The 27,374-nt window shown below is 42.6% G+C and overlaps 1 protein-coding gene across 1 annotated transcript in view; it reads left to right on the forward strand.

Annotated features, from left to right (window-relative positions):
* The window catches only part of CDK5RAP2 (CDK5 regulatory subunit associated protein 2), a 180,829-nt gene that overhangs the window by 17,945 nt on the left and 135,510 nt on the right, over nucleotides 1–27,374 (forward strand). The window contains exons 4-7 of the mRNA XM_060014248.1: nucleotides 14,203–14,313; nucleotides 17,844–17,920; nucleotides 24,129–24,252; nucleotides 26,782–26,936. Of these exons, the coding sequence (XP_059870231.1) occupies nucleotides 14,203–14,313; nucleotides 17,844–17,920; nucleotides 24,129–24,252; nucleotides 26,782–26,936 (467 nt within the window). The remainder of the gene's footprint in view (nucleotides 1–14,202; nucleotides 14,314–17,843; nucleotides 17,921–24,128; nucleotides 24,253–26,781; nucleotides 26,937–27,374) is intronic.

Consider the following 27,374-nt stretch of genomic DNA (forward strand, 5'->3'; position numbering starts at 1 on the left):
AAGTAATACTTAACTCCTAGGGCCGTGGTGAGGATGAAGTAACATATGCCAGGACAGTGCCTGGTATCCCGGGTCTTAAGCAGATGCGGGTGGCTGCCACGTTCTTGTGAATCAAGTGGCTGGAGCCGTGTAGCAGCAGGGAGGGAGCACGCAGACGCCCCAGTCTTAGGAGAGCAGGCAGTGATGAGGGCGAGGGGAGGCTGAGAAGGAGAACAGGGACGCCTTTAGAACCAGGCAGGAGAGCAAGAATCGCGTGGGGTGCAGGCCGGTGGACGTGGTTGAGGCCAAGTCTGGAGCTGACAGAGTGGGTGTCGCCGCCACCCTGGGGTGCTGGCTCTGCAGGAGATGGGGCCTGTCAGTGCCTGGGGACTTGGGAATCAAGTTGGGCTTCTGGCTGTGGGATGTCTGTGCTCCGTGCAGAGGTTCACTTGTGTGGTAGGATGGCCTCCTGTGTGTTGGATCGAATGCTGTGAGTTCTCGGACCTCTGCACGTCCCAGCCATGCCCTCCAAAGACCTGGCCAGATGGCGGGCTGGGCAGTGAAAATTTTTACAATCTTTTTTTTTTTTTTTTTTTTTTTTTTATGAAGCAAAACTCAACTTTTATTTGTAACTTTTTACAAGTAACAAGTTAAAAGATTTGTGGAAATGATCCAAAGTGATGAATTTTGTCTATAAATGTGGTCCAAAAAAATGATGTTGCAATTTTATTGCTATTTCCTATAATGACATAATGTTCAAAATCCACTATTTTAAAATTATTTTTGTGTGAACGCTTTTTTCTCTTTTGTAATTTTAAGCAAGCTACTATAGGTTTTAAAATTTTCGAACAGTGACATACAACTTAAGCATTACACAATAACAGGAAATCTTTACAATCTTTTTGAAGGCCATTTGAAAAGAGATTTTGATGGTCATACAAATAATATTACTCTTGAGCCCGATAATCCATTTTGGGAAAATTTGTCCTGAGGAGACAACCCAGTGGGAGGAAGAAAGCTCTGGGCATGACGGTGTTTGTTGCCACATTGTATGTAACTGGGAAAAATTGGGAACAAGGGAATTATATTTGATGTTTGTTATCTCTTTGGCTTATTGCAACAAGCTTGTGATGAAGGTATTTCACAGGTGAGGAAGTGGCGGTTGGAGAGATTACTGACTTGCCCATGAGTTTAGCGTGATTGAGAAACAAAAAGAAGGCAAAATTGGGACTTCCTTGGTGGTCCAGTGGTTAAGACTCTGCGCTCCCAATGCAGGGGGCCCAGGTTCGATCCCCGATCAGGAAGCTAGATCCCACATGCCCCAACTAAGACCCGGTGCAGCTAAATAAATAAATAAATAAAATAAAACATTTAAAAAAAGAAGGCAAAGTTCAAACCTGGTCTTTCTGGTTGTAAAGCCTGTAGGCTTCTCCTAGAGCACACTGGATCCATAAGTGGGCAAGAGAGAAAGGGTTAAGTGATGGACTGTGAATCAATTCAGTGGAATTTAGTGCAGTCATTTTAAGTGATAATTATGTGAATTATGCAGCAACATGAAAATATTTAAGATATGTTAGGGGAAAACAATGGATTATACAAATTCACTTATGTTATAATTTTACAAAAAGATGTGTATTCATGAGCAAAGGCTGAAAAGAACATAAATAGAGTTGCTTTCGTAAGATATTTGTATTCCAAGTGTTATTTGGGTTTTAAAATTCTGTCATTGCTACAGTATTGTTTGTTAATAAATAGATGTTTGCCTAGTAACAGTTTTCTGGATGATTTGAGGACACCGGGCGAGTACTGGAATCAGAAACTAATTCCGAAGTGTCTTCCTCATTGTACTAACCTCACTTAGTTGCTGCTGGCAGAATTGCCTTACATGCAGTATTGTTTACCAGAGATGAACTCTGGGCAGCAAGATTTCATGGTTTTTTTGTTGTCTAGGTGAATGGTCTAACAGTTTTTGGACTTTCAAAGAGGATAAAAAATTGACAGTGGCCCGAAGATCTGCGTATTGAGGGCTTAGTGAGAACTGGATTCCTTTTGAAAGCTATCCTGTGTTTTCTGCTTGCTCCGTGCCAGGCTCTGCCAGGTACTTTAGCTCATTTAGTTGTCACAACACCCCTGTGAGGTAATTGATTTTTATCCTCATTTTATAGATGAGCCAACAGTGACTCAAAGGTGTTAGTTTTCCCAAGGTTACGCGGCTTACAGGTGACAGCATTGGGAGTTCATCCGTTTCCTATTCTGCTGACCCCAGGGCCCTTGCTCTTATTCCTTGTGCCTTGAATTGAAAGGTGATCTGGTGGGTGAGCTTCAGCTTTGGAGGCCCAGGCTCTTGCAAGCCGTTGAAACTGATTGCCAGAGTTAGGCACCTTGCTGAGAGTTCAGTTGGTTGGAGTTGTCCTGATTCTTTTTTATGTTGTTGGCTTTTGTTTTTCTTCCCTTTTTGATGTGCTGTAGGCTAGGAAGGCCTTTGATAGGGGGTGGGGTTGGAAGTGGGAATGGGAGGAAGCCATAATGACCAACTAGTAGCTCCTTCAGGGTCTGTCCCGCTGCTGAGCTGCGGCTGCTCCAGCTCCTGAAAGCTCCACCCCATGATCAAGTTGGGATGGTTCCCATTTCAGATGTTGCAGCTCCACAGTCACACTTGAGTTGCAGGAGCCGGAATGTGGCAGGTACAGTCTTGTGTTAGCTTACTTTTTTTTTTTTTAAAGTACTATTTTTATTTTTTTAATTTATTATTTTATTTATTTATTTATTTTTGGCTGTGTTGGGTCTTCGTTACTGCACACGGGCTTTCTCTAGTTGCAGGGAGCGGGGGCTACTCTTCGTTGTGGTGCACGGGCTTCTCCTTGTGGTGGCTTCTCTTGTTGTGGAGCATGGGCTCTAGGCATGCAGGCTTCAGTAGTTGTGGCATGCGGGCTCAGTAGTTGTGGCTCACGGGCTCTAGAGCGCAGGCTCAGTAGTTGTGGCGCACGGGCTGAGTTGCTCCGCGGCATGTGGGATCTTCCCGGACCAGGGTTCAAACCCCTGTCTCCTTCATTGGCAGGCGGATTCTTAACCACTGCGCCACCAGGGAAGTCCCTAGCTTACTTTTGAGCATTGAGTTTCTGTCATATTTGGTGGGTTTTATATTTTGAGGTATTTATAACTGCTGTATGGTAAGCTGTTTCCAACTCAATTTTTTTTTTCATTTCTTGAACTTGTTTCAAGTACAGATGAAGAGTACAAATGAAAAGAATATTAATATTTTAAGTTCTTATGCTGTGCCAGGCACAATACTAAACATCCCAATTAATCTCCTTTAATCCTTATAATAGCTCTCTGAAACAGGCATTATTATAATCCCATTTTTATAGATAAAGGAACTGAGGCACACAGAAAAATGAACTTGACTAAGGTCATAAGGCTAGTAAGGTAGTCTGGACTGTATTCATTCATTCATTCGTTCAACAAATGTTGAATGTCAACAAATTCAACAAATGTCTGCTGTTTTCCAGACGCCGTGCTAAAACCTCAGGGGAAATAGCCATGAGCAGATAGATGATAAGGTCCCTGCCCTCTAGAAGTGGATTATATTCACATGACAAGCATGATAGTAAATAAATAGTATGAATACAGATCGTGACAACCTCTAGCAAGAAGACAAGAGGTCTGTGTTAGAGAGTAACTTGGTGGAGGTGGTGGAGACAGGTCTGCTTTAGAGCAGGTGACTAGGAAGGGCGTCTCTGAGGTGCTGACATTTGAGCTGAGATGGAAAGGCTGAGACTGAGCCACCCCGGGAAGTGCTGCAGGAAGAGCTGTGCAGGCAGACAGGGTGGCTTATGTGAGGACCAGAAGGGAGGCCAGGGAGGCTGGAGCGTTGCGGTGAGGGTGAGGGCTCTACCCGAGGCCGATAGCGGAGCCAGATCACACAACCCTGGGGCCACGGCAGGAAGCTTTATTCCAAGAGTGATAGAAAAAAAGCAATGGAGTGATGTTAACCAGATTTGTCTGACTCTGAAGCCTGTGGGTCTCTCCTTGCCTCACTTTGCCTTCAAGAAATTCTTAAATGTGTCCATTCATCCGGCCATTGGGTATTTAGCGACCATCTCTTATGTTTTAGACTAGAATACACACAAAGATATGGTTCCCCATCTCTTAGAGATGGATTGGGTAGAAAGGCAAATAACCCAACTGGTACCATGCAGTGTGATAGTTGCCATGATAAAGAAATTAGAGGGTGTGTGGCAACATTTAGAAGGACCCCAGTACAGCCTGATGGGGTAGTCAGAGAAAACTTCATTGAGGGCAGTGGTATTAAGCAGAGAAATGAGGCTGACGTTGTTGCAGAAAAGATGTTGCCTGTATTTCATTGTATTCATTTGGGCTTGTCTGGCATTTGCAGTGACCTTCTGAAGGCTTATTTACCTTCCTCTCATTAAAAAAAAAAAAACAACTTCTTTACCTATAAATAGGACAAATATTCTTTCAAGTGTTGCTAAGAATTCTAGCAGTGCGCACAATGTGGGCATTCTAAGCCCACTCCATAAATAATTTATTGGTAGCCGAGTAATAGAATAAGGTTTCTCTTTATAGGAAGCATCTGGCGGGGTAGACTTTTTTGTTTGAATGAATGTTTTATGTGCTGTTTCCTTAAAACATTTAAAAGGAGGCTTTAATGAACCTACCAATTGTTTCTTGCGCTGTTCTTCTTAGCCACAAAATTGAAACCTTAAGTGTTAACAAGGGGCCAGGGGCAGAGAGTTTGAAATATACTTAATGTAGAATATGTTAATCTCTTTCTTTTATCAGTCATAAAAGTATTAAAAAGTTTTTTAGAAAGAGTATTATATACTATTACCAATTATTTTTAAAAATGCTGAAGAAAAATGCCAATGAACGTACGTTTATGGCGATGTATTGGCATTCAAGTATGGCTATTAATATTTTGCTATATTTTATTTTACTTATTTTAAAATCAACTTTATTGAGATATAATTTACATGAAATTCACCAGTTTAATTTTTTTTATTTTTTATTTATTTTATTATTTTTTTGTGGTACGTGGGCCTCTCACTGTTGTGGCCTCTCCCGTTGCGGAGCACAGGCTCTGGACGTGCAGGCTCAGCGGCCATGGCTCACGGGCCCAGCCGCGGTATGTGGGATCTTCCCGGACCGGGGCACGAACCCGCGTCCCCTGCATCGGCAGGCGGACTCTCAACCACTGCACCACCAGGGAAGCCCTAAGTGTTGGCTGAGTTTTGACATATGTATAGTCCCTTGTAACTTTCGTCATAATCGAAAAAATATATATTTATTTATTTTTAATTTTTTTGGTATACGTGTATACGGCTTTAGGCTCATGTGACTGTCAACCACAATCAGAATGTTCCGTAATGCCAAAAAATGCCCATGTGTTGCCTCTTTGTGGTCAGACTGTTCACCCCAGACCTCTGGCAGCTAATCCTCTGTTCTTAGTCCCTATAATTTTGCTTTTTCCAGATATGATATAAATGGAAGCATACAGTATGTAATCTTTGAGGCTAGCTTCTTTTCCTCACCATGATATCTTTGAAGTTCATTCATGTTGTCGTTTATCGCTGTAGTTGAATATTTTTCCATCATATGGATGTACACTTTATTCATTCACCCTTTGAAGAACATTCAGGTTCTTTCCATGTTTTGGTGGTTATTAATAAAGCTGCAGTAAACATTCCTGTGTAAGTTTTTTTTGTGTGGACATAGGTTTTTGTTTCTCTAGGGAAAATACCTAGGACTGGGATTGCTGGGTCATATGGTAAGTGTAGTTTTTTTTTTTTTGGTAAGAAACCGCCAAACTGTCCTCCAGAGTGATTGTGCCATTTTGCATTCCCATCAGCAGAGTATGAGAATTCCATTTGTTCCACATCTTTATCAGCATTTGGTATTGTTAATTAAAAAAAATTTTTTAAGTCATTCTAATAGCTGTGTAGTGGTATCTCATTGTAGTTTTAATTTGCTTTTTCCTGATGGCTGAAGATGTTAAAGATCTTTTCTTGTGCTTATTTGTCATCTGTATATCTTCTCCTGTGAAGTTTCTTTTCAAATCTTTTGCCTGTTTTTTGTTTTTCTTTTAATTGAGTTGTTTTCTAACAATTACATCTTGGGAGTTATTTATGTATTCTAGATGCAGTTCCTGTCTTGGATTTGTGATTTGCAAATATTTTCTCTCTGTGTAGCTTGTCTTTTCATTCTCTTAACACTGTGCTTTTCCAAAGCAAACGTTTTATTTAGATTTTGATGAAGCTCAGTTTATTGATTTTAAAAAAAGTTTTTTATGGATCATATTATAGCTAAGAACTCTGCCTCGCTGTAGGTCCCGAAGATTCTTCCCTGTGTGTTCTTCTGAAAGGTACTGTAAGGTCGAATCTTAACAAACGGCACCACGAAACAGAGGAAAGCTTCAAGTGAGCTTTATTAGGGAGCACTCCCGGGCGAGGTTCACTGGTCTGAGAGAAAGGGGGCCAGAGAAGTCGCACCCGGGCGAGGGTTGGGCAAGATTTTATAGGGGAAGAAGGGAAAGGGGTGTGGTGAATCTGGGAGGGCGCAGGGTATTCCTTATTTGGTGGTCTTTTCGGGTATCCTGGGGGACCGTTAGTCCCGCCCCTCGAAAGGCGGGAAGGCTGGGCTGGGTTCAAAGTCCCCAGGTCAGTTCCTGGAACTGGGTGGTCCGGAATGTCTCCAGGGCAGTTTCTGGAACTGGGTGGTCCGGAGAATTTTCGGTCTGATGCAACCTGTGAATCTGATTTTGTTCCCCTGCCTCGGGCCAGTTGGCCTTACAGGTACAATTTTACGTTTTACATTTAGATCTGTGATCTAATTTGACTTAATGCTTGTTTAAAGTATGATAGATCAGGGTTCATTTTTTTGTAAATAGATGTTTGATTGTTCCGATGTCATGTGTTGAAAATGAAAACACTATCCTTTCTCTATTGAATTGTCTTTGCACCTTTGTCAAAAATCAATTGGCCATAGTTGTATGGGTCTATTTCTGTATTCTGTTTCACTGGATTCTTTTTCAAAATTGTTTTCACTCACCTAACTCTTTTACTGTTCCAAATAAATTTCATAATCAGCATATCTTTATCTATAAGAACTCTTGGGATTTTGATTGGGATTGTGTTAAATCTATAGATCAATTTGGAGAGAATTGACAACTTTATTATATTGAGGTTTCCAATCCATGAATTTGGTAAGTAAGTCTCCTCACTTATTTAGGGTCTTGATTTCATCAGCATTTTGTGCTCTTAAGCATATATAATGTCTTATTAGGTTTATACTTAAAAATTTCACTGTTTGGAGATATTGTAAATGGTATTTAAAAAATTTTCAGTTTCTGATTGTTCATTGCTAGTATATTGAAATATGATTGATATCTGCAAGTTGACTTTGCTAAACTCACTTAATGAATTCTGGGAGCTGTTTTTGTAGATTCTTTGGGATTTTTTAATATGTATGGTCATTATATGCAAATAAAGATTGTTTTATTTCTTCCTTTCCGATCTGGATGCCTTTTGTTTTCTTCCCTTGCCTTACTGCGCTGTCTGGGACTTCAAATACAGTGTTGAATAGGAACTGTGAGAACCGATATCCTTTCCTTATTCTTGATGTTAGGGGAATAACATTCAATTCTTCATCTTTAAGTAAATATGTTTTTTGTAGATGTGTGTTTTTTTGTAGACATCCTTTAGCAGACAAAGGAAGTTTCCTTTAATTCCTAGTTTGCTGAATTTTTATCCTGAGAGGCTGTTGAGTGTCAAATGCTTTTTCCTGCCTCTGTTGATGTGATCGTATGTATTTTTTCTTCTTTAGTCTTTTAGTTTGGTGGATTACATGGATTGACTTTGGAATATTGAAGTAACCTTACATTCCTGGGATAAATCCCACTCATGATGTGTTAATATGTTTTTCCAACTCGTTAAAATTTAGTTGAGTATTTTGTGTCTATCATTCCTGAAGGATTTAGTCTGTAGTTTTCTTGTAATATTTTGGTCTGATTTTATGAGGGTAACGCTGCCCTGACAAAATGAAGTGGGAAAGTTCCCTCATCTTCTATTTTCTGGAAGAGATTGTGTAAAATTGGTAGAAATTTAGGTATTTGGTGGAAATTGCTACTGAAATCATCTTGATTTGGAATTTTCTTTTCTGGAAGGTTTTTTATTACAAATTTAAGTTTTTAAGTAGCTATAGGACTATTCAGTTTCTCTTATTTCTTCTTTGGTGAATTTTGATAATTTGTACCTTTGAAGAAATTGTGTTATTTCATCTAAGTTCTCCAATTTCCATGCATAGGTTTGTATGCATTATTTTCATATTATCCTTTTAATTACTGTGGGATCTGTAATGATAACTCCTCTTTCATTCTTGATATTGGTAATTTATGTCTTTTTTTTTTTTGCCAGTCTTGCTAGAGGTATGAGTTTCATTGATCATTTGAAAAGAGCTATCTTTTTTTTTTAACATCTTTATTGGAGTATAATTGCTTTGCAGTGGTGTGTTAGTTTCTGCTTTATAACAAAATGAATCAGATCTACATATACATATATCCCCATATCTCCTTTTTAAATTAATTTTTCCCTGTTGTTTTTCCCTTTTCCATTTCATTGATTTCTGCTCTTATGTTTATTATATCCTTCATTCTTTTTGCTTTGGGTTTATTTTGCTCTCTTCATGGTTTCTTAAAATAGAAGCTTAGATTATTGATTTGAGATATTTCTTCCTTTTTAAAAAAATTTTTATTGGAGTATAGTTGATTTACAATGTTGGGTTAGTTTCTGCTGTACAGCGAAGTGAATCAGTTATACATATACATATATCCACTCTTTTAGATTCTTTTCCCATATAGGAATACAGAGTATTGAGTAGAGTTCCCTGTGCTATACAGTATGTCCTTATTAGTTATCTACTTTATATATAATAGGTATATATTTCTTCTTTTCCAAAGCATTTAATAATATAAATTTCCCTCTAAATATTACTCTAACTGCATCCTACAAATTTTGATTTATTTTCATTTTCATTTATTCAAAATATCTTGATTTTTCTCTTTTACCCATGGATTATTTAGAAATGTGCTATTTAATTTCTAAGTACTTGGGAATTTTCCAGTTTTCTTTCTGTTATTGATTCCTAGTTTATGTCCATTATGGTCAGGGAATATAGTTTGATTTTAGTTCTTTTAAATTTGTTAAGGTTTGTTTTATGAGCCAGGATATCTTGGGAACTGTTCCACGTTCACTTGAGTTGCTGGGTAGAGTATTTTTATAAATTTATTTATTTTTGGCTGTGTTGGGTCTTTGTTGCTGCGCACGGGCTTTCTCTGGTTGCGGTGAGTGGGGGCTACTCTTCGTTGCGGAGCACGGGCTCTAGGCGTACGGGCTTCAGTAGTTGTGGCACATGGGCTCAGTAGCTGTGGCTCATGCGCTCTGGAGCACAGGCTCAGTAGTTGTGGCGCATGGGCTTAGTTGCTCCGCAGCATGTGGGATCTTCCTGGACCAGGGCTTGAACCTGTGTCCCCTGCGTTGGCAGGTGGATTCTTAACCACTGAGCCACCAGGGGAATCCCTAGAGTATTTTGTAAGTGTAAATCAGATCTAGTTGGTTGATGGTGTTGCTCAGCATTTTTATATTTTGTTTACTTTTTTGGTCTATTTTTTCTTTGAGAGATGAGTATTGATGTCTCAAACAATAATTGTGGATTTGTTCATTTCTCCTTTCAATTCTATCAGTTTTTGCTTCATGAATTTGAGGCTGTAATGTTAGGTACATACACAATTAGGATTGTTATTTTTCATTATTATGTAATGTCCCTTTTATGCCTGAATACTTTTCTCAGATATGAATAACCATTCCAGCTTTCTTTTAATTAGTGTTTGCATGGTACCTCTTTTTCTAACTTTTATTTTTAATCTACCTCTATCATTATATTTGAAATGGGTTTCTTGTATACAGCTTTGGGTTTTTTATCCATTCTCATAACCTCTGTATTTTAATTGTTGTGTATATCGTTTACATTTAACATATATCAATGTATTTTAATTTAGGCCCACCATTTTCTTACTTGTTTTCTGTTGTTTCTTCTGTTTTTTTTTGCGGTACGCGGGCCTCTCACTGTTGTGGCCTCTCCCGTCGCGGAGCACAGGCTCCGGATGCACAGGCTCAGCGGCCATGGCTCACGGGCCCAGCCGCTCCGTGGCATGTGGGAATCTTCCCGGACTGGGGCACGAACCTGTGTCCCCTGCATCGGCAGGCGGACTCGCAACCACCACGCCACCAGGGAAGCCCTGTTTCTTCTGTTTTTGATTCTTCTGTTTCCCGTTTTAAATCTTCTTTTGGATTATTAGAATTATTTTACTGTTTCATCTAAATTTATCTGTTGAGTTTTTGAACATATCTCTTTGTATAGGTTATTTTAAAACATTAAAGAATTTTTAGTGGTTGCTTTAGAGATTATAGGAACTTTTCATTTCACCATAAGTGAAATGTAAAAACGTTGCCACACCTATCCCCAGTATATTTTATATCCAAAAACATTGAAAATACCACCAGACTATGTTTTAACTTTTGCTTTACTGTCATAAATGTTTTAAAGAACTTGAGATGTTTTCATTTCTACTGTTCTTCTAGATAGTTATCTAGATATTTATCATTTTTAAAAAATTGAAGTATAGTTGATTTACTACCATTTGCTTTTCTCTTCCTTCCTTCTCTCTTCCTTCTTCCTTCATTTCTGAAGTTTCCATCTCTCTCTGTAGTATCACTTCCCTTTGGTCTGAAGAACTTCCTTTAGCATTTCTTTTAGAGCAGATCTTCTGGCAGTGGATTCACTTGGTTCTCCTTCATTTGAGAATGTCTTCATTTTACCTTCACTGCTTAAGAATTCTAGCACGACAGTTTCTTTCAGCATTTTAATAATATTGTTCCACTGCCCTCTGGCCTCTATGGTTTTGACTGAGAAATCTGCTGTTATTTGAATCTTTGTTCCTCATAAATGTGTCATTTTTCTCTGGCTGCTTTCAAGAGTTTTTGTTTGTTTGTTTTATGTTTTTTGTCTTTATTTTTCAGTGGTTGCTAGGTGTGAATTTCTTTGAACTTATCCTGTTTGGTGTTTGATAAGCCTCTTTAGTCTGTATGTTTTATGCCTTTTTCAAAAGTTGGAAAGTTCTAAGTTGTATTTCTTCAATTTTTTTTTTTATACTACACTCTCCTAATTTTCTCCTATTTTTCTGGGACTCTGATGAAAAAGACCTTTTGGTATTGGCTCAGAGGTCCCTGAGGCTCTCTTAATTTTTTCTTTTCTAAGTTTTTTCCCCCCTGTTTTCATATTGGATAATTTTTGTTGATCTGTCTTCAAGTTCACTGAGTATTCTGTCATCACCATTTGTTGAGCCCATCCAGTCCATTTTTATTTGGTTTTTGTATTTTCCATTTCTAAAATTTTTATTTGGTTCTTTTCTACGTTTTCTGTTTCTCTGCTGAGACTTTATTTTGCCATTCATTTCAAGACAGTGCACCCTATGTCTTGGCATTTTGCCAACACCTTAATCACTTGACTTTAAACCATGTTTATGAGTCTTTTTGTAGTTAGAAGTCTTACATTTTGATATAATCAAATCATATAATTTATTCTTCATTCTTTGTGCCTTTTGTTGACCCTGTCTTAGGCATCCTCTATACAGTATTTTATTTCATTTAGTACTGACAAAAGCGTATTATCTCTATATTATAAGTGAAGAAACTGAGGCTCTGAAAGGTAGCAAATCTAGGGTTACTCTATGAGAAGCGTTAGGATTGAACTTAGTGTTGTCTCCAAAGCCCCTGATCTTTCTGCTTTGCCTTTGAGAACTGAGCTGGAGTAGTGACTTGGAGAATGGAAGGGGAACAACAGATGCATGAGTTATGGCCTGGGCAGACACACTGGGTTTAATACAACATCATCAGCAGTCTCTTCACAGTTCAAATAGTCTTTAAAAAGGATGCCTTCATCTAATATTATTTTTAAGTTATTTTTTGTTAGGAAATTTATACTAAAAAAATTCAAAAGGTAAAAAGGTTATATAGCATATACTTCCAGATACATACCATTTATATCAAGCAAGTAAGCATATCTTCCCCTTACTTTTCACAATGGTAGCCTGCCACATATAATATTCTATACCATAGTGTTTTTGTTTAACAGTGTGTCTTGATAACTTCCTTTGAGTACACAGAGTGATCTCTTATTCTTTTTAGTGGCTCCATAAGATTCTGTTGAGTGGCCATATCATAATTTACTTGTAACCATGGACTGTTGACTTTCAAAAATGTGAAAAATGAACTGTAACATACATGTAGGAGCACGTTTAAATCACGTGAGAACGGTTCAATAAATTATCAAAAAAGTGAACATAGGGCTTCCCTGGTGGCGCAGTGGTTGAGAGTCCACCTGCCGATGCAGGGGACACGGGTTCGTGCCCCGGTCCAGGAAGATCCCACATGCCGCGGAGCGGCTGGGCCCGTGAGCCATGGCCGCTGAGCCTGCACGTCTGGAGCCTGTGCCTCGCAATTGGAGAGGCCACAACAGTGAGAGGCCCGCATGATGCAAAAAAAAAAAAAAGTGAATATATAAGTAGCTTTAGTGTGTATGCTAATTTCTGTTCTTGGAGTTAGGCTAACCTGCTTTAGAAAGCTTGCTGGATGTTACACACAAGTAAATCAGGTGTTTTCTGTAGGCAGTGAGGTTTACTTGACACATCATAGTCACTGGAGCCAGACAGGGCAGGATATGAATCTCAGCTTTTCCACTGGTTATGTGATTTTTGATCATGTGTATAGCGGGGGTAATCTGCTCTCAGAGTTGTTTTAGGGGTGCAGATATTGTATTTAAATTACCTAAGCTCAGTGTCTCTTACATAGCAGGGTCTTGGTAAATACTAGTTTTCTTAATCTGTTTTTTTTTTAATTTCCAACTTTTAATTTTAACAAATCTTAAACTTATGGAAAAGTTGCAAAATAGTACAACAAACAACCATATATTCTTCATCTAGATTTATCAATTAATATTTTGCTACATCTGCTTTATCTCTTTTTTTTCCCTCCCTCCCCACTTATTAGAGAGCTAGTTGCAGGCATGTGACAGCACCCTTAAGTACTTCAGCATGTATCTCTTACTTAGGATATTCTCCTACAAAATCATAATACTCTTACCTTATATAAAATTGTTATTCAGATTCCCCCAGTTATCTCCATAGAGCTTAAAAAAATTTCAAGATTCACTATATGATTTCACTGTACTTAGTAGTCAGGCCTCTATTACCTCCACTTATTTAGAAGAGTCCCCCAGCCATTTTTGCCTTAAGATTGTCATTAAAATTTTTGAAGAGTCCAGGCCCGTTGTTTGTAGAATGTCTTTCAATTTGGATTTGTTTGATTGACAACTCTTGATTAGACGCAAGTTAAAGGTTGTAGGCATTTTGGGAGTTCCCTGGCGGTCCAGTGGTTAGGACTCGGTGCTTTCACTGCCGGGCCTGGGTTTGACCCCTGATCGGGGAACTAAGATCCTGCAAATGGTGAGGTGCGAGAAGAAAAAACAAAAAGACTGTAGGTGTTTTAACATTTTAAATGCAATTGCTTACTTTCAGTGATTTAGTTCAGGAGGCACGAGATGTCATTTTGTTCCACCAGGAGGTGGTATTAAATATATTCATTCTCTTGATTAGGGTGGTGTCTAGTAGGTTTCTAAATTGTGAAGATACTCTCCTTTTGTAAATAACAAGCCATCTGTGGGGTGGTATCTTGAGACAGTGGGAAAATCGTGGCTTCCAGTGTTCTTTCACCTGACCCTTTACGCATTGATGATTCCTGCCTGAGTCAGTTATTGCCACAGCAGTTGTATAAGGGTGATTTTCTCTTCCTGTTATTCTTCTACATTTATTAACTGGATTTCTTTTGTAAAGAAGAGCTTCCCCTTTTCCTTTCCTTTTCTTTCTTTACCTGTTTACTCACTGTCAGTGTGGAGTCATGAATCCTCTCTCCACTCAGTCATCATTCATTTCAGTGCTCAGATGGTCCTGAGTTTGGCTCTTACTTCTGGGTTAGTACAGTTATAGCAACGGTAAGCTTTTACTCCATTTGTAGCCTTGGAAGCTATGGGGATTCATGCAGGTATTGTCCCTTGGATCTTACTTCTGATGACCCATCTGTTCTTATTTTCTAGCAAATCACTGAACTGAAGAAAGAAAACTTTAACCTAAAGCTCCGCATCTATTTCCTCGAGGAAAGGATGCAACAGGAATTTGATGGCCCCACTGAACACGTCTACAAAACTGTGAGTGCCCCACTTCTTGCCGCCATTCCCAGTGTCTTTTCTAACAGTCATTCCAAGCAGAAGGTTGATTAATATTTGTTCTCAGAGTTGGCATGAGTAGAGAGCACTGCTTTCACTTCATTTGAATTGATTACAGGGAGCATGAAGAGATAATAGGATGACCTTAATATTAAGCAAAAGGCGATACAAGATTAATTTTAAGGGAGTCCTTCTCTCTTCTTAAAGTGGGCATTCTGATTTACCATATCTCAATTGCCTTTTTCTCATTATTTATAATTTAGACAAAGACAGTGAAATGGTAGAATGTCTTTGGAATTGAATCCTATTGTTACTCACTAACTTGTGTAACTGTAGGCAAGTCACTTCAGCTCTCTGGGCTTGCTTCCAGAGTTAAGTGATAATCCCTCTGTCTTGGGGTTATTTGTGTGGATTAAAATGAGTTGACAGATGAAAAGCCTCAGCACCCAGTCAGCGCTTGACAATGATCATCACTGTCTTCTTGGGGCTTCCGTGGGCGGCCCGAAGGTAGGCTTGTCATTTTTCCTGTGATCTGACTCTTCTGTATTCCTGGTGTGCTTGCTTATCACTGTCAGAAGAAAGAGTCTATTCCTATCTCAAGTCTTGACCTGGAGGTCTCTGCGTGAAAACAAACCTTGGTTCTGAAAGTTGAAAAAAGAACTTGGCTTTCTCGAAGAGACATGAGTACAAACAATATTTTAGTGCCCGTTTCTTGACTTTCTCTAGGAGATTAGCCCTTGGCCTGAGAATTCTTCCATTTTTTCTATTCGGAAGTTTGCACCAGTGGAAGCTTTTGAAGGAGGAAAAAGAACTCTCCTTGAGTTTTAGCGGATGGACTTAAATGGGCTTGTCTTGAAGAGGGATTGTACTGTACTTCTGGGCCTTTTCAACCATTGAAAAGCTCCCTTGTCCCTCAAGATGCGATTTCTCTTTCTTTATGGTGGGAGAGAAGGACAGTGAGGGTCTCCCCTATCTCTGGAAGGAAGTAGTGGTGCAATCAGAATTTTAAAGAAAACCCAGTAACCGAAAATATTTTGTATGCAAGTATGATTATCGTGTATCTCAGAACGAATATGGGTGTTAGGACATCAAAGTAAGTTAATTGCCTACTCCTGGTCGGGCACCTGTCCTGGGCATTTGTGCATTCAGCAGCTTGTTTTAATTCTCAAGACAGTCCTGTACAATGGAGGTGGTCCTCACCTTGCAGGAGAGGCAGCTGAAGCTCAGGGAAGATCAGCAGCTTGCTCCCTGTCGTATAGCTGCTGTGTGAGATGGGTTTTGGGCCCGGGTCTGCCTACCTCATTCTACTACACAGTTTCAGCTCTTCTTTTCCACTGTTTGGCTAGATGACTTGATTTAATTACACTTTTATTTAAATTTTAATTTTTTGGATAGGTGTACATGGTTCAAAATCAAAAAGCGTAAAAGGTATACACTGGAAAGACTTTCTTCCACCCTTGTCTCCTAGATTCCGTGGATCTAACCAATATCATTCATTCCTCAGGCAGAGAAATTTTATGTGTACACAAGCAAGCACTGTGTGTGTACGTACATGTGTACAGACCCCCTTTTCACATAAATGCGAGCATGTTCGCTTTGCACCTCGCATTTTTCCTTAACAGTATCTTGAATATCTTTCCTTAATAGTGGTTTAAGAGCTTCTTCATTCTTTTTTATAGTGATATCCCATTTTATGCTTATAAGGTGTCTTGATTTTTGGTTTAGACACTATGGTCGCCATGTATATAAGTTTATAACTTGAAGTATTGAGCTTGCAAAAAAAAGTCTAGTGGACCTGTTAGCAGTCCATTCTTTTAAATTTGCTGGGCTGGGGTGCCAATTGGTTCATCAGAAAGCAAAGCACTTAGAACATGATATCAGCTGTTACATAGAAGCCCTCTGCCCTTCAGAGAGCTGGAACAGGAATCTTCTCTTTGAAGGGTGTTTCTGCAGTTTTCACAAAACCACAGTTGAAGACATTGTGCACTGTCACTCAGTGTCCTTTATGCCAAGATCAGTTTCTTCTAGAAAAAGTTCTGCTGCAGAGATGACTTCTTTAGTTCCTGTTGTTTGACAGTGAAAAAAATAACACAGTCTGAGCCTTGTCTCGTAGCCTCTTCTCATTTGTTAGTTCATTCAATCCTCAAATCCACCATGTCAGGTGGGCTTCATGTTTTTCGTGTGACACTTGAGGGATCCGAAAGGAGACACCTGCTCTCTGACCTCCTGGGCTTGTGTTTCTAAGGACAGTTACAGGCTCGCACTCGCACTTTCATATTGGGTGTGAGCAGGAAGGCAGGGCCTGCGTCTGCCTCGTCTACCGTGGTGGCCTTGGTGCTTAGCCTGTGCTTGGCCTGTCACAGGGGTTGGTGTATGTCTGTGAAGTGAAGGAATGAGTAAATAAACGGGTATCCACTGACTTGCCACGGTTTCCTCCTGGGGAGGAGTGGAGGCAGAATTTGAAGCCAGGTCCTTCTAGTCTCAAGGCTGTGGTCTTTCCACTCTGGCTGACTTCTCAGTCAGGGGTGCTCTTCCCCCCAGGGCTCCTTGGCTAAAAGGAGGTAGACCTGTCCTCGGAGATTGTAAATTTTACCGGAAATGGTATTTTTATTTAAAATAATACACATGTAGTATGGAATAAAATGTAAAGTTGGCATAAATTATTAAAATAAAGCAGGAGCAAGATTAGAGAAATCTTGGATTTACAGCAGTCCCCTGCAGGCTGCGCACTCAGACCTTCCTCTTTACTGCATGAATTCACCTAATATTCCGTCTGGGGTACATCTGTGGACTGGTTTGTGAAGCTGATCTCTCCCCGCTGCCTCATGTTGTGACCCGTGTGCCAAAGAGTCTGTCTTTGGATTCTCACGTGAGTTACAAGCCCAGGACCATGTGTGTCTCCCTTTGTTCCAGTCACTTACGAGGAAGACGGCTGGGGAACACTGTGGTGTCCCCTCTAGACAGCGGGCCCTATGTGGTCACGGCTCTTTGGGAAGGGAGCACCCTGAGATCTTACACTGAAATGAGACAGGCAGTGATGTGGCTTCCTGCTCATCCATCCACAGGTTTTATGTTTTTGATGCTGTAACACATTCCCGCTGCTACACCACCACATGCATGATTGCAAACAACCAGAAGTAATTGCCTTGGAATGGTAAAAGCAAGCTGCAGAATTGATTGTAAACTTGCCTGGTGGAGGGCAAACAATTTTTAAATCAGCCTCACTTGTATGACATTTATGCCTGAACGTTTGAATGCTCTGGCTCTTAGAAGCTTGGAAAATTTACATAATTGTTCCAAGCCTTGAGAAATCCAGGGCCTTCTTTGGAGCCCACCAGTGTTCAGTAATTCCCTTTTCCCTGTGCCCAGAGGCTAATTAGGGTTTGAATCTAATATCCGTCTATTATGAGCATCACGGAGCCAGTCCGTGCTGAAAGCAGGTTTCCCACTATAGGCATTCGGATGTCCTGTGCTTCACACTGTTTCTTTTCTTCCCTAATCTTGTCTGGAAGAACATCGAGCTCAAGGTGGAAGTAGAGAGTCTGAAGCTGGAGCTCCAGGAGAGAGAGCGGCTGCTCCTCAAAGCCTCGTGAGTACCTGTCCCCCTGCCGCGAGCTCACAGGTCGCCCAGGGTTCTGGTGGTGGAGGCTGGGTGCGTCGGTACAAGAGAACCTTGTGTTTCTAAGCCAGTTCTTCTCCAGCGGGGCTCTGAGGACCGCGAGGAAATTTACATTTTTATTTAATTATTTTTCAACGAACTTTTAAAATGTAACGTACTTACAGGAAGATGAACCGATCATAAGTGTACGTACAGCATGATGGTTTTCACGAAGCAGGCACAGCTGTGGGCCGCCTTCCAGCTCAGAAACCAGAACATCACCAGCCCCCGGGCACTTCCTTTGTGCTCCCAGAACTTACCTGCTCCCTCAAAGATAACCGCTGCTCACCGCTAGCATCCGCATTGCTTAGTTCTGCCTGGTTTTGAACTGTATAGAAAAGGAATCGTACACTGTGCACCCGCCCTTTTGTGTCTGGCCTCTTTGCTTAGCCATGTGTCTGTGAAATCCATCCCTGTTGTCAGTTACATCAGCAGCTCCTTCATCTTCATTGCTGTGAAAGGCTGGGGGGCCTCGGGGACCTGAAGGACTCCTGCGGTGGGTGAGGCAGGGGGGCAGAGGGTGGGGCTTCAGCCGGAGGAACTCGTTCTTGTATGTGTTTTATGTACTAGGGTCCCTTGTAATATTTAGTTTATAAGAGGGGTTCTACTGCTTTAAAAAATTTGAAAACTATTACCTTAGTCAATCAATCAGTTAATTAATTTAAATATTTATTGAACAACAAGCACAGTTCAGAGGATACAGTCTGTGACTCAGTTGGTCATTCATTCATTTGTAAACATTTCTCACGTAAGTGTGCCACACGCTGAGGACTTGAGAAGAGATGTCCCTTCCCTCAGGGGCTCATTGGAGACGGGTGAGCCTGTGAACGGGGTATGCTGGAGGTGCAGTGACAGAGGGCGTTTGTGGGCACGGGGTGAGGCACCAAAGTGTGCTGAGTTTCGCTTGGTGAGAGAGGAGTAAGACTTCCCAGAGTTGACCCACCCAGGACCTGGCTGGAAGCTTACATGGGAACGCTTCATCTGTCCTAGCAGCAGAGCTCCTGCTGGGTACGGCTGCCCAGGGGCATAGGGCCTTTGGCCTAGGGCACAGCTTTGCTGCTCTGGGCCAGGCCACACAATTCCTTTTATGGTCACACAGCCAGCAGCCGGCATGGACTGCTGTGGGCTCTCAGTAGACTAGAGGTTCCCTGGCCCAGGCTTCTCTGAGTTACGCTGACTGTGCACACGTGGTATTTTCTGAGTGAGTGAGTGATGAATGAATGAATGAACAAACTAGATTGACACTTTTTTTTTTTTTTTTTTTTGGCCATGCTGCTGGGCTTGCGTGATCTTTGTTCCCCATCAAACCCGGGCTCAAGGCAGTGAAAGCGCCGAGTCCTAACCACTGGACTGCCAGGGAATTCCCTTAACACGTTGTTTTTGTTGGTTGCCTTTGTTGTTGTTGTTTGGAAGCACATCGTTCTCTGGGCAGGAAGTCAAATTGACTTTACCAAGCCTAGAAGTCAGTAGCAGAATTCTATCTGTTTCCTACTCTGTTCACCCTGCCTGCTGCAGATCTCAGCCAGGGCTTGTTTCTAGCTAGGCGTGTGCACATGGAAACCTGGACTCAAAAAGGCCACGTGCATGCCTCAGTACCAGCGCACCGAGCTGAGCGTTTGGGGGCTGGTGCCCGTGTTTGTATGCACAGATTTTCCAGCTGCCCAGACTGGTGTCCAAGGCCCTTTTTGGTCTGACCAGCTTTATTAATTTATTCAGAAAATATTTATCAAGCAGTTGTCGTGTGTGGCACTGGCCTAGGTTCCTGGAAATAGAGCCGTGATCCAAACAGACACATGGGGCTTACATTCTGGAAGGAGTGATCGGGATAGAATACTTGGAGTAATAGATACATAAATACAAGTTGGGAAAAGAGCTGTGAGCGAAAGGGAGGAAGCTAGGAGAGTTAGAGCAGCAGGAATAGGTCCGTAGCTGTAGGTGTGTGGTCGGGAAGGTGGCATTTGAGATGAGATTGGATCTGGCGGTAAGTAGGCCTTGACCAGGGGGAAAGGGTGGAGAAGGTGTTGAAGGAGGAGGGAATGTGCAGGTCTCAGGAGATACGACACATCTAGGGGGCTCGGTCTTGTCTTGCAGGGTCTTGAGGCCTCACTAGAGATTTTGGTCTTTATCCTGAGATCAGATGGAAAACAGTCATGGGTTTTAAGCAGCTGACACAATCAGGGCTTTGTTTTTTCAAAGGTCACTCTGGTGGCTGAGTGGGGAATGTTTTGTGGAGGGAGCCAGGGTGGAAGCAGGGAGTCGAGTTAGGAGGCTGGGCCAGTAGTTTAGGCAAGAGATTCGTGATGAGCTGCCTGGGGGGACTGGGGAGATGGTTGGGAAGCAAAGTCCACAGGGCTTGGTAATGGTGGGAAGGGCGATGTCAAGGATGCCTTCTAGGGCAGGGGTTCTGTTTAAGAAAGTCACAGTGACTTCACTGCTCCAGCTTTCTCTCCACCAACACTTTATCCCAGTAGTGCACAGGTACTGAAAATGTCCTGCCCCTGCTGCTCTAGCTTTGCCTTGGCAGGTCTCTTCTGCTTCCCGTCCCCTCCCGGCCCAGATGCCTTTCCTGTCGCCTCCCCTCCATAAAGGCTTATGCTGAGTCCCGTGGCTGCCCGTGGTCCACACCTCAACCTCTGTACAGACTGCCCTGGCATATAATGGCAATCCCATGTGTATGTAACACTTTACAGTTTATAAAACGCTTTCACATCCATTTATTGATACATTCCATCATTATCCTGGGAGCTAGGCAACTTTCTAGGAAAACCTTTTGTAGCGGGGGGAACTTAGGCCTGGGGACGGGAAGGACCATGACAAAATCACTTAGAAAGATCAGAGCTGGGATTAGAACTCAAGTCCCTGACTTTTAGCCTAGCACTAGGTTTCATGTTCTTTATTTTCCTGTATGTGATTCTCACTTCTCCAACATGACTGTACATCTTGTGAGGCCAAGAGCCTGCTCCCCTACTTGAGTGGAGATGGGGCCAGTGGAAGGGGCAGGGGCTCTGGGTTGGCTCTGCCAGTAGGTGGGTCTTTGGCTTCTGAGTCTTGGCTTCTCAGCTGTTCCTACTTCATGGGGCCTTTGTGAGAATTACCTGCCACGGGCTAGGTGCCCTGTCCACCACACGTCTGCTAAAGGTGCCTTTCTTTACCCCGAAATGCCCAGCACCTGTCACAGGAAAAGCCCCTGCTTTTTCTAAAAAACTATAATTAGAATGGAAAGAGTCAAGAGGAAATGTTGAGGGTTAGAAAGGGTAGTGAGGGTGGTGTTTATAGACAGTTCTGTCTTGTATGGGGTGGAAAGCTGGATTAGACCAGTTTCTGTAAACCTTTCCTCTCCTTAGGCCTTGCTGTCTATCTCATCTGTTGCCCCAGATTCTGTAAAGAGAGAAAGGGCAGAAGGAGAGAACGAATGTTTACTGAGATCCTGCTTTGCCCCAAACCCTGCGCCTGGCACTTGACATGCTTTATTGCAGTTGATTTTACAACAGCTGTTTGAGGCAGCCAGTGTTCCCATTTGAGTGGAAAGAAAACTGAGGCTCAGAGGAGTAGGAAGTCTTGCCCAGGTTGGTGACAGAACTGGGACTGGCCTGGTCTGAGCTCGCTCTGCCTTGCTCTGGAGTAAGTATATAGTTTGCCGGCTTTCTATTCTTGTATTTCTCACTTACAGTAAGGGGGCATTAAAAACGAAAGCAGACATATTGTCGGGAGTAAATTTTATCTCTGTGGCTTTAAAACACAAACAAAAACAATAATTCCATCAGTAGGGGAAAATTGCGCCATACTGCTGAGTATAAATTTTATTGCTACAGAGATACAAAGATGATAAATGAAAAGTTGGAACATTTGTTATTGGGAATATATTTTATTGGTGTAACTAAAGTGCAGCCAAACTGAATAATACCAGTACTTGTTAAAAATTGTAGTCAGCCCCTCGACGATGTATATGATTCAGACTGCAAAACAGAAATGTTTGATCTGGGCTGATAGGAGGGAGCTGGTGTATTTGCACGTGCTGGGTGGTGGAGGCGGGGGGAGGGGGAGGCAGTCGAGCGGGCCATTTTCTAGAGAAGTCTCTATGAAGCCCAAGGGCTAAAACATTTCCGGTGGTTAGTGGACATTTGGGACTGGAAAAATCCTGTGTCCAAGGCTCAGGAGGGAAAAGCTTCTAGTACAGAAATCTTCCAGCCATGTATAATGCCCCTTGAGGAGTGGTGGAAGTGATTGTGAATCATTGTGAATTCCAGACAGTACTGATCAGGAAATGAGCTGAGGGAGTGGCGGCTCAGGACGTTTCATAGCAGTGATCAGGAGGTGACCGTGGTGGTCTTAGTTCTGGCCAGAGAGGATCCATTCTCAGCTCAGATGCCAGCAGAGGCGGTGGAACGAGGCCTCCTACAGCGGCGCAGCAGGGGCCAGTGCTGCGGTGGCCTCGGGGACAACAGGCCAGCAGGCAGCACTCAGATCAGAGAGGAAGGGCACCGCGCTACGGCCACCACATGTGTTAGCACATTAGTTCTAAGAGGTAATCATCTCATTTTTCAAATGAGGAAACTGAGGTGTAAGAGGTAATTTACCCAGAGTCACGCTGAGGACATAATAGAGTCAAAATTTGGAAGCAGATCTGTTCAGCCTCAGAGCCCCTGTTCTTTCTTTCCAATTGTTCACATTGAATTCCATTAAAATGATATCATGACACTGGGGCCTTCTGAAGGCTTATTGGTGAAAGGAAACAAGATATGAATAAAGTCTTTATTTGCAGGCGACTCATGTTCCAGGCAGCAAGGATGGCCCTCTTGACTTTGCATTGTTCTCAGTCAGAAATTCACATGGCCTGTGCATGTGAGTGTCTGATCACGTGACCCCTGGTTGGAAAAATGTTATATACCCTTAAAGTAGGGCATGGGAGGCTGGTGGTGAATAGACTTACCCTTTTGCAGCTTTTCTGAAAAGCTAGCTTTAGGTGGAGCCGTCTCCTTCATCATTCTGCCTTCTGGAAACCCGCAGTCATTTTAGAAATCTGATGAGACCTGCCTCTGAGTCTGTGTCTCACAAATTCACATCCGGCGCTGTTTTTCGAGAACCAAAATGAAAGGCGTCTGTGGTCGTAGCGCTGTGTCTGGTGTTGGTGGGCCAGCCCCACCATGCTGGTCAAGCAGAGAGAATGTTCCACGATGCCCGGCGATGTGAAGTCTGCCTGTTATGTTGGAGGTGGTGGAGGGCGGGTAACCTCCTCTCCTCAGGCCCTCAGTTGCCGCTCGTGCTTGCCGAGTGGTCGTGCTGTGTTTGAGATGCTCCTCCCTCCAGTGGCAGAAGACCTTTACCTGCAGGTTTATTTTCGTTGTCTCCAGCTCCTTGCGCACTGGTTTGTCACACCAGCGCCCTGCCTTTCCTGCCGCCGGTGGAGGTGTGCTTTATCGGAAGTTTCGTGGTGGGGAATTCGGCAGTAGCTGTCGAGTGTCTTACAAACGAGCTTATCCTTTAACCTAGTAATTCCCTTTCTAGGAGTTGACCCTAAGAAGATCACTGGATAGTATGCGAACTATATGTATATATCATATATATGTGTTTTATTTATTTATTTTTAAAAAAAATTTAATTTATTTTTGGCTGCATTGGGTCTTTGTTGTGGTGTGCGGGCTTCTCATTGCGGTAGCTCCATCTTGTTGCAGGGCACGGGCTCTAGGCACACGGGCTTCAGTAGTTGTGGCACGCGGGCTCAGCAATTGTGGCTCGTGGGCTCTAGAGCGCAGGTTCAGTAGTTGTGGCGCATGGGCTTAGCTGCTCTGCGGCACGTGGGATCTTCCCGGACCAGGGCTCGAACCCGTGTCCCTTGCGTTGGCAGGCGGATTCTTAACCACTGCGCCACCAGGGAAGCCCCTATATATGTGTTTTAATTGAGATGTAACTGGCATATAACATTGTGTAAGTTCAAGGTATACTGCACGGTTGACTTGATATATTTATATATTGCATTATCTGTGCTTTTGAATTACAAATCTTAATTTAAAAAAAAAAAAAGCTCAGCACAGGTCTGTGGGAGAAGTGACCAACAAATACTCTTTGTCTCTTTGGAGCGGTTGGAATCACCATCTGACTGTCACTCTTGTGCATTTTATGCCTTTGCCTCTTTTCGCAGCAAAGCAGTTGAGAGCCTCACCGCAGGGGGTGGCTCTGAAATTCAGCGGGTGAAGGAAGATGCTCAGAAGAAGGTGCGGCAGGTCGAAGAGCTCCTAACCAAGAGAATACTCCTTTTAGAAGAGGCAAGTCCGGACTTCCCTGGCCGTCCAGTGGTTAAGACTCTGTGCTTCCACTGCAGGGGGTGTGGGTTTGATCCCTGGTCGGGGAACCAGATCCCGCATGCTGCGTGGTGCAGCCAAAAAAAAAAGAGAGGCAAGTCTGAAAGCCCTGAGGAGAATGTGTTTCCTACAGCGGGTTCGTAACCGAGTGGGCAGAATTTTGTTCCTCTTGTCATAAACTGTCAGGGTTTCAGCAGGGAGAAGAGCCCCCCGTTGCTGAGCACCTCTTGCGCTCCAACCCTGGTCTACGCACTTTGCGTATGGAATTTATACCCTTATACCCTGCACGCTGGCCTTTATCGTCTCCATCCTCTAGATGAGGACACGGAAGTACAGAGAGAAATACTAACTAGTCCACGTTTAGTCCCGGATTTAAGTTACAACAGCTGATTTTACAGCCTGTGTCCTGACTGCAACACCACCCTTCTTTTTATCTAGTTTAGTTCCTTTACTTTACAGAAGAGGGAGCTGAGGCCTGAGGCCCAGAGAGGGGAGGCAACCCGCCTAACACAGCTAAGCCTGGAGCCAGGTTTCCTGACTCGTAGGCCATGCGTGGCCACGCAGCCCCTGTCCCCAGAGCCCAGCCTCCATCCCTCCATCCCTCCATCCCACCTGTGCCAACTGCCTGCTTCCTCTCGGGGAGCCGCTGTGTGTAGCTCTTCTTTCCCCCCATTCTCAGCCTGTGGTGGGAATCAGGACGCTCCTTGGCCAAACAACTTTATCTCCTAGATGTTGAAAAGCTTTCCTCCATATTAAGCTCGTCATCGAGTGATACCAGTTCCTTTTAATTCTTGATCTTTGAAGTCTGTTGTTTCTCTACCCAAAACCCTGATTCTTCTTAGCAGATAAGAGGAGAAATGACACCACAAAGCACTTCTAGATACAAAGAGCAGATTCATTTGTACTGTATTTTACAGCTTATAGTGGTCTTTTCCATTTGTCATGTTCACATCGGCCCCCTGGGGGTGTGTAGATCCTAGGTCCAAACTACAGACGAGACCGGCTCAGAGAGCTGCGAAACGTAGTGTTGGTCATAGCAGTAGAGCTGAAACCAAAAGGAGGGTCTGCTGAGCCTGAATTCTGAACTTTAGTTAAAATGTAATTCTGAGACTTCTAAGACACTTAATCTGTTGGTTCAGTCATCTTATTTTTCCCAGTAAGTGCTTCCCCAGGTTTTAGGGTAGCAGCGTGACTGACAGTACCGGGCTGAATCCCTGCTCTATCACTAGCTTGTCACCTTGGAGAAGACATTTGCCTTCTCTGAGCCTCTGCTGCTTCATCTGTGAAATGAGGCCAGTGGTGTCTGCCCTGCAAGGGTAATTGTAGTACCCGCAGTGAACTAACGATTTATGGGGGGCTTACCATGTCTGAGGCACCCTTCTCAGCCTTTTCATACACTGACTTAGTTTATCCCTTCAGTAAACGTATGAGGTAAATGCTTTTACTATCCCTTTTTAAGAACAAAAACAAAAACATGACACAGGCACAGAGTGGCCAAGTCACTTGGCGCAAGGTCACCCAGGTAGTAAATGCCAGGTGGTCTGACTGTAGAGCCTGCATTCTGGGCTGGTCTAGTCTCTCTGTCAGTATGTAACTTTCTAGGATTGAGTGAGGATCAAAGATAGTATAAGTAAAGCTCCTTGCTCAAAGCACCGTGGAGGGAAGGGCAGGGAAGAGGAAGCCAGCGTATTTTGAGCTTCCTGTGACGCAGCAGGCATTTGACAGTCTCCCAGCAACTCTTTGAGACGGTGGTTATCCCTGTTTTATAGGTTGGGAAACGGGCTCAGAGAGGTTAAGGGACTACTCAAGGTCACCCAGCAAGTAAGTGGTGGGAGAGCTGGCTTTTGAATCCAGCTCGATTTGCCTTTCATCTTTGTGATGCAGTCAGAGGCAGTGGCATGAGGGCTTGGAGACTCACATCTGCTATTCGGTCCCTTTACTGAGCACCAGGACCTTCTTCCCCAACACAGACGCTGCCTGCGTGATTTAGGCAATTTCCTTTTTGGCTTCTCTGAGCTCTCAGGAAGAACATAAGAGTTTTTTACCACCTAAATCACCTTGGAGATACAGAAAATGCACTTTAGAGTTGTGTAGTCATTATCTTAAAAGTAGTGAGGGGGCAGTGGGGTGTGGGAAGAATTTGCGTGGAGATTATGGTGACTCCTAGGAATTTATGTATGTTTAGGTATCGAGAGGCACATTTCTCCTCGTTCTCATTGAAACTGTAAATATTGATCAGAGTTTTCAAAACCCAAAATACGGTTCTTGTAGAGTCTTTTCCATTGGAAATGCCTATTACTCTTCAGGATACAAGAGGGGAAAAGTGGCTGGTGAATGTATTTATTACTGATTCTCCCCATGTGTAGTACAATTCAGAGAGGGGAAATGTGCTGGAGAAGAAGTCATAAATATTTATATTTTAATGCAATTTCCTTTCAAAGTGTTCCCAATTGTATTGAAAAATTGCATCAAATGCGTTTAATTTAACTCTAGGATGTGAAAGTCGCCCAAGCAGAGCTGGAAAAGGCCTTTGCTGGAACAGAAACAGAGAAGGCTCGTCGGTTAAGCTTGGAAAACAAGCTTTCAGAGATGAAGAAGATGCACGAGGGGGATCTGGAGACGGCTCTGGTCCTGGAAGAGAAGGACAGGTCTGGCTCTTACCCCTGTGATGCTCTGACATCCATTTATCTGGCAGCATGATCCAAAAAAAACGGAAAGAGTTGTTGCCTTCCTACCCTTTTCCCCTTCTTTTTCTACTTGTTCCCCATAGTGAGAAAACCAGGGATAAAATCAGGGTGAAAGGGAAAGGAATAGGGTAGTGATATGAGGACAGAGATAGAATTAGTAGACAGAAGTTCATGCTGAAAAGTTCTACTCAGATACTAAATTTAGCATTCAGGTTTTGGCTATAAGCTTCCTGGTAGCCAAAGGAAAAAGGGAAAAACAATTTTGGTGGACATAAGATTCACATTGCTCACAAGACAAAGCAAGCTAGTAACTCAGGAGAAGCCCAGTTTTACTTGTCATTGTCAGAGAGACATTTCTCTTGTAGATTTTCCCAAAGGGAGTAGTAAGTGACTCCATCC

The sequence above is a fragment of the Delphinus delphis genome, chromosome 6 (genome assembly GCF_949987515.2).
Source record: "Delphinus delphis chromosome 6, mDelDel1.2, whole genome shotgun sequence".
In the NCBI taxonomy this organism is placed as follows: Eukaryota; Metazoa; Chordata; class Mammalia; order Artiodactyla; family Delphinidae; genus Delphinus; species Delphinus delphis.